The sequence below is a fragment of the Enoplosus armatus genome, chromosome 4 (assembly GCF_043641665.1).
Source record: "Enoplosus armatus isolate fEnoArm2 chromosome 4, fEnoArm2.hap1, whole genome shotgun sequence".
Classification (NCBI taxonomy): Eukaryota; Metazoa; Chordata; class Actinopteri; order Centrarchiformes; family Enoplosidae; genus Enoplosus; species Enoplosus armatus.
The window spans coordinates 21471437-21485164 of NC_092183.1; the positions used below are offsets into that span (position 1 = coordinate 21471437).

At 41.7% G+C, this 13728-nt stretch overlaps 1 protein-coding gene across 1 annotated transcript in view; it reads right to left on the reverse strand.

Annotated features, from left to right (window-relative positions):
- cacna1ba (calcium channel, voltage-dependent, N type, alpha 1B subunit, a) overlaps window positions 1–13728 on the reverse strand; it is a 123283-nt gene that overhangs the window by 41207 nt on the left and 68348 nt on the right. Inside the window, exons 16-27 of the mRNA XM_070903653.1 lie at window positions 13534–13651; window positions 13314–13381; window positions 12067–12173; window positions 10004–10069; window positions 7988–8023; window positions 6361–7143; window positions 4989–5182; window positions 3554–3674; window positions 2641–2770; window positions 2268–2327; window positions 1270–1376; window positions 453–464 (exon numbers count right to left, since the gene is read on the reverse strand). Coding sequence (XP_070759754.1) covers window positions 453–464; window positions 1270–1376; window positions 2268–2327; window positions 2641–2770; window positions 3554–3674; window positions 4989–5182; window positions 6361–7143; window positions 7988–8023; window positions 10004–10069; window positions 12067–12173; window positions 13314–13381; window positions 13534–13651 — 1802 coding nt within the window. The remainder of the gene's footprint in view (window positions 1–452; window positions 465–1269; window positions 1377–2267; window positions 2328–2640; window positions 2771–3553; window positions 3675–4988; window positions 5183–6360; window positions 7144–7987; window positions 8024–10003; window positions 10070–12066; window positions 12174–13313; window positions 13382–13533; window positions 13652–13728) is intronic.

The window sequence follows — 13728 nt, forward strand, 5'->3', positions numbered from 1 at the left end:
GCCATTGTTCATTGGCATTATATGTGTGTCTCAGTTCCGAGCGATGGGACATTTTGAACGGAGACATTTTTTTTGCAGGCACATAAATTATATTCTGAGCACAGAAGGGATTATTCGTTTGTTTAAATTCATCTGCTTGTAATTTCTCTACAAAATCAAAATTATGTAGGTGCAAAAGTTTCATATCTGTGCTCGAAAATGCCCTCTCAAAATTTGAGGTGGAAATATAATTCCATACAGTAGACAGTACAAAGGGGTTAGTTCATCATCACATTCCTCATCCTATAGCATGCCTTTAAAGAAAACTGGGATATGTTTCAAGAAGTAAGACTGAATATGGGAGGAAATCACTTGTTTTTGCAGTGTAAGCCATGTATGCTTCTTTTCTCACATACATACACACAGATAATGGACATGGACAGGCAGGATGAGAGAGGTAGAGGAGGCATTACCCCATGAGGCTCCTTCAAAACGATCCCGGCACAGAAACAGGGGAGAGGGATCATGTAAATAAACACACTGCACAACACTCTCACACACACTCACACACACACACACACACACACTTCAGGCTCTTCCAGGATTTTAGTTCCACCTCGTTACTGTTGCAAGATTAGTGATTTGCTGCCATTTTCCTGCTTGTTGTGCTGACGTTCACGTCCCTGATTTGTATTATCTATTTACCATTATTAACAACAAATTATTAAAGATTGATTGGCAGATTTAGACAGAGAAAAGCTGTAACCAGTGTTGTTGAGCTAATAGCCTACAGTATGTAGAATGGCCTTCATCCTTAAAATAGTGTTCAAGCTTATGACAACCAAAAATCATCTCCTCACATTCATACACATTTGAAAGAACATCAAATGACATTGTAAAATCCAAGAATAAAAATATCACAGATAGATAATGTTAAAAATAGTAGAAATAACTGTTAAAGACAGTCGAATTACTGAATTACAAATATAATGCAACACATTAAAAGAATGTCACATAAAAACACCATATTGAGGATTATATAATATAATTCTAGCTCTATGAACACAAGCAGACCCTTCTAACAGGACCCTGTGGATTCAAACTTACATCCCAGTGGATCCACAAAAGGACCTTTGCATAATCCATGCTCTGCCATCCAACCTGGGATGAATCTAGCAATATGCGTGCCATATTCACTAACTACTAGATCCACTGAATTTCAGCCTCTAGTGGATTGGCAGGGTAGCAGGGTCTTATTTGACATAAAAAGGAAGGAGTTATTGAACTTACGAAAATGCAAAAGCCACCAGCGCCCCACTGACCACTATGAAGTCCAGAATGTTCCACAGGTCTCTGAAGTACGATCCAGGATGAAGCAGCAAGCCAAGGTCCACCATCTAAACCAAAGACACCACTGTTATGTCTTTTTTTATTTATCTAATTTTACTTTATGCTGTTTTATTTGATACAATGTCATTTATTTCAAATTCATTTAATTTTTGATTTGGAACTATGTTATTAGGCTTGTACTAAGGGAGTCTATTATATAATATCTTAGGTGATTATTGATTATCCTATATTCATATTTTGAATTTAAGTATATAAATTGTTAGCCTGGGAACCAGACAAATCTCCAGGCTCATGTTTTATTTCCTCTGGCAGATGCGTCCGGTCCCCCTCCCGTTCAGACAGATTGTCATCCGGCCTGATTCAGGTCGGGTCAATCACAACCGCTCATATGGGACGGGTTTAAGCGTAGTTAAGTCATTTTTGTAGACAACCAAGATGGCTGCCACTGATGTGGAACGTTCTGAATCTATCGCGTCTGTATTAAACGAACTGGACGCTAGTTCACGTTACATACAAAAGTGTTGGCTTCTAAGTCATGTCATGCCGAACGTCTGTGTATTACGAGAAGCCATGTGAATTGGATGTTGGAGCTAGCTACCCAGCCTAGCAGCCTTACAGCTACGTCACATGTTCCGTTGCTCTAATTGGTTGCAGTGTTGGTCTGCGCCTGTTGATGACGCCCCTTGGAAATCAAAAATGAACTGAGAGGTTCCAGACTAATTTGCATTTGCGAATTGGTCTGATGACGCCAGGCTAATAAATTGTTCATTTTGAACTAGAAATGGGTTTAGATTAGTCAGTGAAAGACATTGATTTATGTGAAAATACGGTGGATCATCAATAAAAAGGGACAGTAATGCAGCCTGATATATCTTGAGTACAGCTCAATGGTCACAGTGAGGTGAGGTCCTGGGCACTGACATCATCTACAAGCCTACCTTGATCACCATTTCAAAAGTGAAAACACCAGTGAAGGCGTAGTCCAGATATTTGAGCACCTGCAAAAGACAGACTCAGTCAGGGCTGAAACAGACGACAGAGAATTTAAGAAATGTATTGCTGTGTGTAATAATTATGTGTATCATATCAGTCTGTAGGTTTGTGTTAGCGGTGAACACCAGAGTTAATGATTTACTAAGGGAAGATAAAGTATCTATGTTCTCATTACTGAACAGGTTTATTAACTTAATTTAATAACCAGCCAAACTCCAAAAAACACCTTTTTAAAACACAGTTTTGTACACGCAAATGTAGCGAATAATATAATGAATAAAGTTTATGTGTAAAGTTTGTGTACACTCTGTGTCTCACATTGTTGCGAGGGGCATTCGTCCAGACAGGGTCCTCTGCTGCCAAAGCTATACTGCTCATAGCAATGACAACCAGGATGGACATCTCAAAATAACGCAGGGTCACAATGTAGTGACATAACCGCCTCACCCTGAGGAGAGAGAGGTGGGGACACATAGAACAAACTCACCATTTATTTGCTAAAAAGAAAGGCACGTAGGTCTAAAGCAAGGATCCAAAAAAGCCGGGCTCTCTGTCTCTAGACCTTCATCAGGGAAAACGTTTAATGAAGACAAATCGTAAAGCTTAAAAATGACACACTTAGCAGTTTGTCAACAGTGTGGCCTTCTCAGAACAAATAGCTAGAAAAGAAAAGCTAAAGTAGAATACAATGGCGGAAATGAAACAACAGGGCAACATGTAAACATCACGCAGACAATAAACTGCATGCATCAAAAACAATATGAATATATAAGCATTCAAAGAATATAGGAAGGAAACCATTATTGTGATTTAAATGCTATCCAGAATACAATATGAATCAAATGTATATATACAGGCTTACTACAGGACTATGTAGATATAACTAGATACTGTAGACAGACACAAATTGTTTCTACTGTGTGCTGCAGCCAAACATACTCCGACCTCATAAACAGTAGACCTGTCTACTGTGTGTGTGTGTGTCGGTATAGTTAATCGACAGTGTGTTTATGTGGAGGCCACTTTGCTGCTTTTATTAGGAGGGAAAGCAGAGAGGGAACGTGGACTGAGAGTAACAACACACACAGGCTTGCTTGTTGTAGGTTTGGGTGATTGCTAGTGTTGATATGATGAAATGCTAGTTTTTAGATATGAGATAAAAGAGCTGATATCACCCAGTCTCTCCTGCAGTGAGGTGAAGAAGTGAACGAAGGAGGTTGTGGCGACTCACGGATTGGTCTGTCCAAAGATGAACATGGAACTGTAAGGCAGGATGGGTTTGGGTCCACTTTGACCTAGGTCCTCCAGGGTCTTCTCATTCATGGGCATTGTCTCGCAGTCAATGCTGTTCACTGGAGAGACAGATTAGTTTGATTACAGCAATGCACGCAAGGGTCACACTTGACACCTGGCACCTGGAGGTCATTTACATTGGGACCTTGACTTAACTAATTACTGACATGGCATAGTGGCACTGAATAACAACCCACAGCTATCATCACATCTAATGTATTGTCCTCAAAACACCACTGGAGAACGAATTAGATGTCTTCTTCCACCTCTGCTGGGCACGTTACCACCGTTGTCAGACTCCAGCTACCTCCAGTCATATGTTTTGATCATGGTCCCTTTACACACGACTGCTTTGTTTGGGGTTACTCTTTTACTCTAAAGTCATATGAATTTTGGCTGTGTGCTTGATTGCTCCTGTTCTTACTACTCACCTGTCATGGATTGGAGACATGTGGCCTAGCGGTTAAGGCGCCAACCATGGACGGCAATGTTCCCAGTTTAGATACGGTGACCCTCTACCTATGTTGCATGTCGCTTCCCGTCTTTCTCTCCCAATCATTTCCTGTCATCTCTCTACTGATGGCTATAAAACAGGCATACAATGCCCCAAAAATAAAAACCTCATCTGCTAGTTTTAAATAGACATGGCCATTTTTCACATAAGATGAGAAACTGACATTTCCTGTCATCTCAGACTGACAAACCTTTTGTGATTTCTTATTTCCTGTTTGTGACAAGCCTTTTTTATTCCACCATTTCATTTTATATAACCTTTTTTTAGATAACTCACTATATTCATTTTTTTATTTTGCTTGTTTTAAGTGTATTGCAAACAACGGTACCTATAGTAGGATTCAACACAAAATGATAGATTTTCCTGAGAAACATTTGACTCTGCAGCCCTTATGGTCCGAGGATGCAGCAGATTCTGGCAGTGTGCACTTCAGGAGGGTGTCTCAACCTTCCCAGGCGTACAAAAAAAAAGCTGATTAAACAAGCTGTTTAATCTGCTATTTAGCTTCAGTCTCAGCATGCTGGTTGCCCCAAGATGGTGCACCTTTGGTTCCAAGTTGTGCTGGGTGCTTGTACCCCTGTATGCCTGCTTGCAGGTATTGTTTTTTTTTGTAAGTAAGGTAATATTCATCTCTTGTGAAAAGGCAAAGAATATCTATATCTGACTTCTGAAATACATTTTGTTTTGTTTCCTGTGGTGATCATGGTACAAATGTCAGATTTCACCACCCCTTGAGCACCTAAATGATATCTCCTCTGTACTTGATTTAACTGTAAGTGCCCATGGATGTAAAAGATGTGATGGCTGCCAATCTTAGTCATAATACGTGTGTGTCCTGTAGGCCTCAGTTGGTACTGACTTTGTATAAGGGTGGTCTCGCCAGGTGGGGAGGTGATAGTCACAGGAGGAATTTGGATGGAGCCCTGGTCGGTTCGTCTCACGTTCCTCTGGTTGTCTGAGTCCTCTGGTCGGTCAGGAGGCCAGTTGCCCCCCTCAGGGCCCAGCTGAGGGGAGATAGCTAGGGACTCGCCCTCTGAGTCACCAAACCTGTCCCTAGAACAGAGATAACATCTTAGATATTAATATACAGTGTGCTCTAAAATGACATCTCACACTGATGGCCTGGGGGGTGACAAACAGTGAGTGTGCTACTTGCACCACTGTCAGTGACATTTCATTTGACTCAACAAGGGCTGATGGATCTGGCTTAACATTTAGTGACCAGTAGAAACATAATTTGCAGGGTCACTGTGAAAATATTGAATGCCAGAAATGTATAGTAAATCCAAATCTTTGATTATCTCAGTGCTGGATATCAGTGCAATTTTTATTTTCCTTCCAAAAGGTGAGTGCATTCCAAAATGATTAAGACAGTGATATACTTTAAAGGTCCCATATTGTAGAAAGTGAGATGTCCATGTCTTGTTTGATTATAAAGCAGGTCTAGGTGCTATATAAATACTGTGGAAGTATCAAAACACTCAGTCCACAGAGAAATGCACACAGCCCATATTCAGAAAGTGTGCCTTTAAACGAGCCGCCAGGACTTCCGTAAGGTTGTGATGTCACAACTATACAGTCACCGCACTCAGCTACGCCCCCAGCAGGTCATCTGCTCCAGGCACAGCATGCCCACCAAGTGCAGGGACGCTCATCCACCTGCTCAGTCTGTCTAAGTTATTGGAGCGCTCTGCTCAGGACTAGTTTTTGGAGGTTGTTCAGTTTGTTTAAAACGTACATGTACATGTAGAAGGGCTGAGTCCTTGCTGCAGCGGCCCTGGGTTCGATTCCGGCCCAGGACCCTTTGATGTATGTCACCCCCTCTCTCTCTATCTCACATTTTCTCTCTATCATTATCAATTAAAGGCAAAATGCCCCCCCAAAAAGACAGAGGGTAAACTGAGGGGCTGCATAAAGGGCCAGTAGAAGATAAATAAGGACTTTTTTGAACTGTGAATCATGCAAAGCTGCTCACTCTAGTGTGGAGAGCTGAAATGAGCATAATATGGGACCTTTAATTGTTTTGGCTCTGTTCTCCAGCACATTAAATTTGAAATCAAACAGTGACTATGAAGTGCTGGCTTTCACCTTTAAGGACCGTGCTCCAACTACACTGTGGTTTTTCCTACACAGGTCATCTGATGTGGATGTAAACAACCTTAAATGAAACCTGAGAGTCAGCGCTTTAACATCATACTAATCCAATGAACTTGAGTAGTTTGGATTTTGACCTGTGGCTGGTCTTCTCTCTCTCGTTGGACTCCTCTCCTTCGACTGTGGACTGACCCCTGGATCCATGAGTCCGATGTCTCCTCCTCTCTCCATTGGCGCCGCTGTCTCCTCTGGAATTCCTATCCCCGTCCCTGTTAGACGAACGTCCGTCTTTGTGGCGGGATCTTCGCTCGGCCCTCGCTCCACTGTTCACCGTCCCGTTGCCCCCTCTGGACTGCCGGTGTGAATGATGATGGCGATGCTCCCTCTCGCTCGCGACTCCTGCACCTGCGCTGTCGTCCACTGAGCTCTGGTGGTGATGCCTCCTGCCTCCCTCTCGGCTGCGGGACCTCTCGCTCTTCCCCTCTTTGTCCCGCCTGCTGTCGTGGTCCTTGGAGCGGCTGTGATGGACGTGGTGCCCCCCGTCTTTACTGGCGTCGCCGTTATCGTTCGTCTCCTCTCTCATCCGGGCCCGGTCCCTGTCTCTGTGGCGGTGGTGGCGGCGGGGCTGGTGAGGAACAGGAGGAGGAGGAGGGTCGCCGGTTGTCTCGGCCTCCTCTGGCTTGTGATGGTGGTGATGGTGGCCGCCCAGCAAAGGCCCGTCGCGAGGTTCAACAACCAGCGGCCGGTCGAGGTGGGTCTTCATGTCGGGCCGGATGTGGTGGGCTGAGGACAGGCGGAGACGCTCCTCGGGCTCCAGCTCATTGTAGACGGTCTCGCAGCTTGCCATGTTCCTCCTCCTCAGCTGGTTGGCCCTCTGCTCCCACACCGACATCGTCTTCACGGACTTCTGCTGCTCCTTACTACAGGAGGGGCAGAAAAACCAGGCGTATAAAACCACTGAGATTGATACTGCAGCAAAAAATACTGTGTAGATCATTTTCTAAACCCTGTACTTTGAGCGACACAGTTCTGTCACAGCAGTTTGTCATTTCTACAAAGGACACAAGTACTTCCAATGGATACACTGACAAGCATGGTTCCCTTTTAGGTGTGACACATTCAGTATGTATGTACTTTACCCTTCATGACTTCATGGCACGCAGTCCCTACATGCTGAATGATTTTACAGTGACCATGGTGCAATGGAGCTTTCGACACAGCCAACCACAATTTATTACAGTCTACTGTAGAGAGAGCTCATCCGTGGATATGCCTGAACAAAGCATGGTCACATCACCATGCTTTGACATGCTATTTTCTTTCGGTAAATGTCTGTGTGTAACACAGTACTTTGAAATGGCTGAATGCATGCACCTTTGATACTGTGTGAACTAAACTAACTTCACTTGAATGTGGCGTTTCATCAGAGAAGTCAATCTGTTCACTACACAGATTAGGAAAACAGAAAATAACTATATCCCATGTTCTCAACGTTCCATCATCCTGCAGTTGCCATCTTCGTACTCACCTCCCACATATGTAAAATGTCAAGAGCGCGTACACTCTTTACAAACATCCTGCTAAGAGGATGGGCAACATGGGACTGGACTCACTGAATGAACCAAAAAAAAGGCCCGTAACATGGTCTGTTATATTTATGTAGACTTGCTTTTGAGGATGTAAATAATGAGAACATGATTATGTATGTTTTTACGCATGTAAACACTGTCATCGACCACCTTGCTAGTAGGCGGCTGGGTTTACCTCAGGTAGTGATGGCCTGGGGTGCAGACATAACTCCTACAAACACATAAAGGGAGCGACATTGAAACAGAGGGAGAGAAGGAACTCAGGTTACAGACAAAAGCACAGAGGGGGCAAATAAGCCACAGGAAACTGACAATGGGACTAACGTGTACAGTAGAGATGCAAAGTCACGGAAGCCCTGAGAGGCGAGTGAGAAAAAGAATAATTCTGTCTGGTGATCCATTTTATAACTCTGATCTAAATTCTTTTCTCTCTCTAAAAAAAGTTCATTGTTTTCTTTTTTTTCCATCTATCAAACAGGTGAAAAAAAATTATTTTGGCAAGTGAAAAAAAAAAATTCATTCATTTTTGAAAGTGTTGTTGTAATACTTATTTTGGCCACAAGAGGCTGAAGTGCACCACTACCCCATGTTCTAAATGTTTTTTCCAGGTGAGTTTTAATTTCTCCATGCACACTAAACACAAGGTACATATTGTATATTATGTGTTAACAAGTAATGTGACATCTCTGTCATGTCTTTCTTTTGGCCAGAAAAGAAGAATATAAGAATTCTCCCTTGCCTGTCAGGGCTTCGGTACAAAATTATACAAAAACCCAAAAGAAATAGTTTTTGCTGAGAAGAAGCAGGGAAATAATGGGGAACAGGAGACAGGAGATTGTGCTACGACAGTGTTAAAGAGCTGTGGAATGTTTGGCTTGCCTGTTTTTCATAGCATTTGTTTCAATGTTTCATCATAGGATCGCATAGTGGGACATCTCATTGATTCTACTCAGAGAGCAGGTGTTATGCAAGTAACCTAAAGCTGTCTTTCTCAGCATTTCTTTCAAAATCTCACTACGTGCAGGGGTGGGGGTGGGTTATCTGAAGACTGGGTGCTGGATCCTTAATGTAGTAAATAATGAAAAAGATAAACTAGGACAGCACTCCAATTTGACTTTTTAATATTGCCACACGGATGTTTTCAGGCAAGACGCCATTCTTCAGTGTGTATTTTAGTGTTTAAGTTAAAAAAACAATGCCAGAACACACAATTGGAGTTTTTCTTTTTCATGACCTCATACTGAGACATCTCACTGATACTACTCAGAGAACCGGGGTTACACAAGTAACTAAAGAAACATTTACCATTTACCTACCTATCTGTGTCTGTGTCATTGGTGTGTGTGTGTGTAGTGCATGTATCTGGTACTGAAATCTACACAACATCCATTCAGTGTCAGCAAATTGTTATTACTACTAATTCTATGTGTAGCCTTGGTTTCAGAGGAGAGTGCAAAATCTACCCAATTTTATTTATTGAAAATGAAATTCATACAAATAAGATTTTTGTACAAAATAGTAAAAAAAAAACAGTTTCATTGCCAATTAAAACCACAAATTCTGTCTTTTAGGCTGTTAGAACTACAGGATCTGCCAAGCAACAACGTGCGCTAATGCTGCTTTGTAATTGGATAATTGGAGAGTGATGTGTGATCTGATCTGAGACTAGGATGTTAAACCAGTCTTGTTCGCTGGCGATAAAGATGTCACAACAATTTTAGTATATATATTTTAGATATAGTGTGGATAAGTGTAAGGAATCTGGTATTGTTATTATTGTTGTTATTGTTGCTACACGCCTCACAAATATACAGCTAAGGTGTCAGCGATAACATACAATACATATTGACAACCTGCCTGGGAAAAAGGAATCACAGCTGCAACACATACAGTATGAACAATGATATCTTGAAATCTACGGAAGGAGATGTGCAGACACAACAAAAGAATCATTCTCAGACAGTCAGATACCGTGATCACTGACACAGACACTTGTGACACCTGTAGATCACAGAGAAATGATAAAACAGAACACGGGAATAGACATATTGAAACACAATTGGATGACAAATGGACAATTCACGCAGAAAAGTGGCATCAGAAGAAGACAGGGTTTTGGCAGCAGAAGAATAGGGATGAGACATGGCTAATGGGAGGATTTCAAAATTGTAACAGAGAGGTAATAACTCACAGTGAGTTAACGCTGCAGATGGATGAGCTGCTAGAGTGCGCGTTACCTCGACTGCGTGTTAGAAAACTGCACATGCACAAAACAAAAATGGGGGAGGGGGAACATCATATAGGATGAAGTCAGAGAAACAGCCAGATACTATTCGACATTTCTCTGTCTTCTCTGTGTCCTTTAGCCACCCCCGCCCCCATCACATTTCAATGGGTCGTCAAAGCTCAGAAACTGAGACCAGAAAAGGAAATGTGGACCATCAGGGACATTTCGGCTGCCATAGTGACAGGTTATTCACTTTTTATGCTAAAATGAGCAATACTATTAAAGCCCAGATATGAGAGAGCTGGGTTATACTGAAATCTACAAACAAGCAAAATATCACTATGCAGAAAGCAAACAGAATTTTACTGATATTTGTAGAGGTAGAGCTGCTCTGAATACAGGAACAATGTCATGGGTGGAGCTGAAAAAAACACCCCAACATATATTATTTGGATAAATATCGAGGTCAGTACCAAAAACACAGTAATGTTGGAGCCTGATTGCAGCAGCTAGTAAATGTCAGTTTGTGTGGTGCACTGGTGACAAGTATATGGTCAAGTCTATCGATGGGAGATCAGGTGAACTTAAAAAAAAAAGGTATATTTTGGCTTTACTTAAAGTGCAACTTGGAGTATGTAAACGTAATCTGACCTGGATGATGAACTTGCAGGACTTAAAGCTGCGTTCATTTTTATTTTTTTTTGTTGGCCGCTGGAAGGCAGCTGAACGAACCAAACACATAACACTGACATATTACCTGATAAATTTGTTATGAATGTGTTAGCAGTTGACTTTTTACACATTCAGCAAACATGGAACGACATTTGCATCTATTTTGATCCGTGTTTGTGTCCACCTCATAAATGTAAGTCCAATATTCACTCTCTTCCGCCTTGGTTTCCATCAACTTCTGAGAAAAATATCTGGCAGGTAGTGTACAATGGGTTGATGAGAGTGGAGTTTGTTGACTTTAAACCAAAACAATGAGCTAAAAGAGTCGAGTAATAATTCTCTGACTCCTTTTACTTTACACACAGTTACTGGACCAATTTTTCACTCCTTCACAGTCTAATAACACAAAGTTGCACGCTAATGAATTTCATTTCAGTCATTTCATTTTGTCAGGATCTATTTTGAAGAATCCCGAAATGCTGATGAATTAAGATATACAGTGCGTGTCCATTGTTTGATTGAGCCAGCGCCTCGAGATTAGATATTCCTTTTTCCAAACCTTCTGCTTCGCCACATCGGGTGTACCACAAGTGCACAAGAGGTCTTTTTGACTCCACCAATGAGATTATTTATGCCTCCAGAGCAGCACTCTTATGTTAGTGTTACACAAACTCTATGTATACAAATGAGCCTTAGCAGCTAATGCATGATAGATTGATACAGAACAGTACACAGAGCAGTACCTTTCACTCATTAAGAATGGTAAAGGAAAAGTATTTGAAACAAGTAAACACACAGTAAACACAGTAAACAAACTCAATCCTAGTTGGACATTTTAATATACGCTATCAGATACCGCCAGGACAACCTAAAGAGAGTCCATAATTAGCCTTGTGAATGGTTAAATTGAATCTGAAACGCTGGGATCTGTCTATCCCAATATCAAACACGCTTCGAAATGCATGTGTAAAATATATATCACTTCAGTTGTGAGCAGCATTTTGCAGTAATGTGCAGAAATGTGCAGAAATCTACAGCATTCAGCGAGTTCATTTTGGAGACATTGCAAGAAAATATCAATGAAATAAAATTCTGACTATGTTTGTGTAGATACAGACAGAAACAGGGCTTCACAGCAATAAACCGGAAGACTAACGACAATGCAGAGATTCTATACATTTAGATGAATGCTATTAGCTACAGCACCTTGATTGCGCTGTGTATATTATTATATTCAATTATTGAATTATTCAGTGCATAGTGCAAAGGTCTTTTCTGTGGGTGCATGCTGAGTGAGAAAAAACAGAGCACAGATTTCAGAAAGCCAGGAAAAACATTAGAGGAGGTTGACTTACGCTGTGATAGAAATGTTAGCGGCCGACATGGGGCTGACCTCCTTTACCTCCTTGGCCTTCTGGAGTGCAAGCTTCTTATTGCTGGCCTCCTCTTGCTCCTCTTCATCCTGGACAGTGTGTGTAAACAAACATGCATACATGCATCCAGTACATACAGCAAGTCCTTTAAAAGGTTGTGGCCTTACTGTAACAGTATGATGACCTTCATCTGCGGAGTACAGCTGGTTCTTTTTATCTACACTATCGGCAACAACATCAATAAAGAATGCCCAGTAGATCTGAGCAACCAGGAGAGGTCATTGGATGCGTGGAAACATTTAACAAGAGCATGTCGAAAAAAATGGACACAACCAAACCCGGAAGGGTAGAACTCTATTTCGTCTTTTCCGGTTTATTAGGGTTCAAAACCTGAAGGGGCAGAACTCTATTGAGTTTGTGCCGCTTATTAGTGTTTGCCCCATAATTGGAAATGATGTGCAAATGTGCTTCCCTAGAAATTTGACCTGAATTGGACTGACGCCGCTATAATTAACTGCCAAAAAAGAATACTCTGAAAGGCTGGCCCACATATGTACAACTCAATTTGCTACACAAAAAAGCCTCTTGGACCATAAAAGTCTGCCATGATGGACTTTGTTGCTAATTTGCCTGATTTGGAAAACAGTGATATGCCATCTACTCTTTGGATTTCGAACTCATTGACCATTTGTCCAATTATCATAAATCTTGGCAAATATCTTCACTCATTATTTGGGAATAGGTCTGCCAAAGCATTTTGAGCCAAAAAAACGTGTACATCAAAAACCTGGTGGACAGAACCAATTTTGGTGCACATGCTCTGGCCAAAATCTGAAATCTGAAAACGTGTGGTCTATCACATATTAGCTCATAACTCAACTTGTCTTGGAGCAATCCTGATTAAACACAGTGGAGACATCCTGCACTATGTCCTGGACGTACACACCAAGTTTTGTTCACATCCAATGAAGGGGGGGGGGGGGGGGGGCAAATAGCAGCACTTTGAGTGTGCAATTATTAAAATGCTGCATACATTATAATGATGAAAAAAGTGTGTGATTGGTCTGACGAAAATTCACTATTTTGTCAAAAAAGGGGATAAAAAACTGTATTTAGCGTAAAGGACTTTTATTGATGGATGCTATGGCTAAGATCGTGCTACTGCCTCTGTCTCCTACTGTAAAGTGCTATAAAGCCAGGATATCTCAAGCTATAAAGAAACAAAGTACCTTTGTGAGCTCTTGGGCATTTGCGAGGTTATCGACAGCAATGGCCAAGAACACGTTGAGGAGTGTGTCTGGTTATTTGTGGTCTCAGGAAAAGATCAAATGATTGATAAACACAGAATCAATATTTACAATTGCAGCTGTTCTTCAAATCAATGACGAATTCTTTCACAGTGCTAACAGCCTTAAAGATGAATCGATCTGGATCAATAGGGTAGGATACAGTTTCCAAAGAGAGTGAGGACGATGAAATAAATGGAGGAGAACATTCCTCCGTGAACACCCCCCTGTGATTCGATCCCATGGTACATGACTGCATTCCAGTCTTCCCCAGTTAAGATCTGCAGGGGAGACACAGGCTGGTTTTTTGAGTCCACTTCAGCGGTGCAAGCAGAGCAGGGGAAAAAAAGGAGCATGA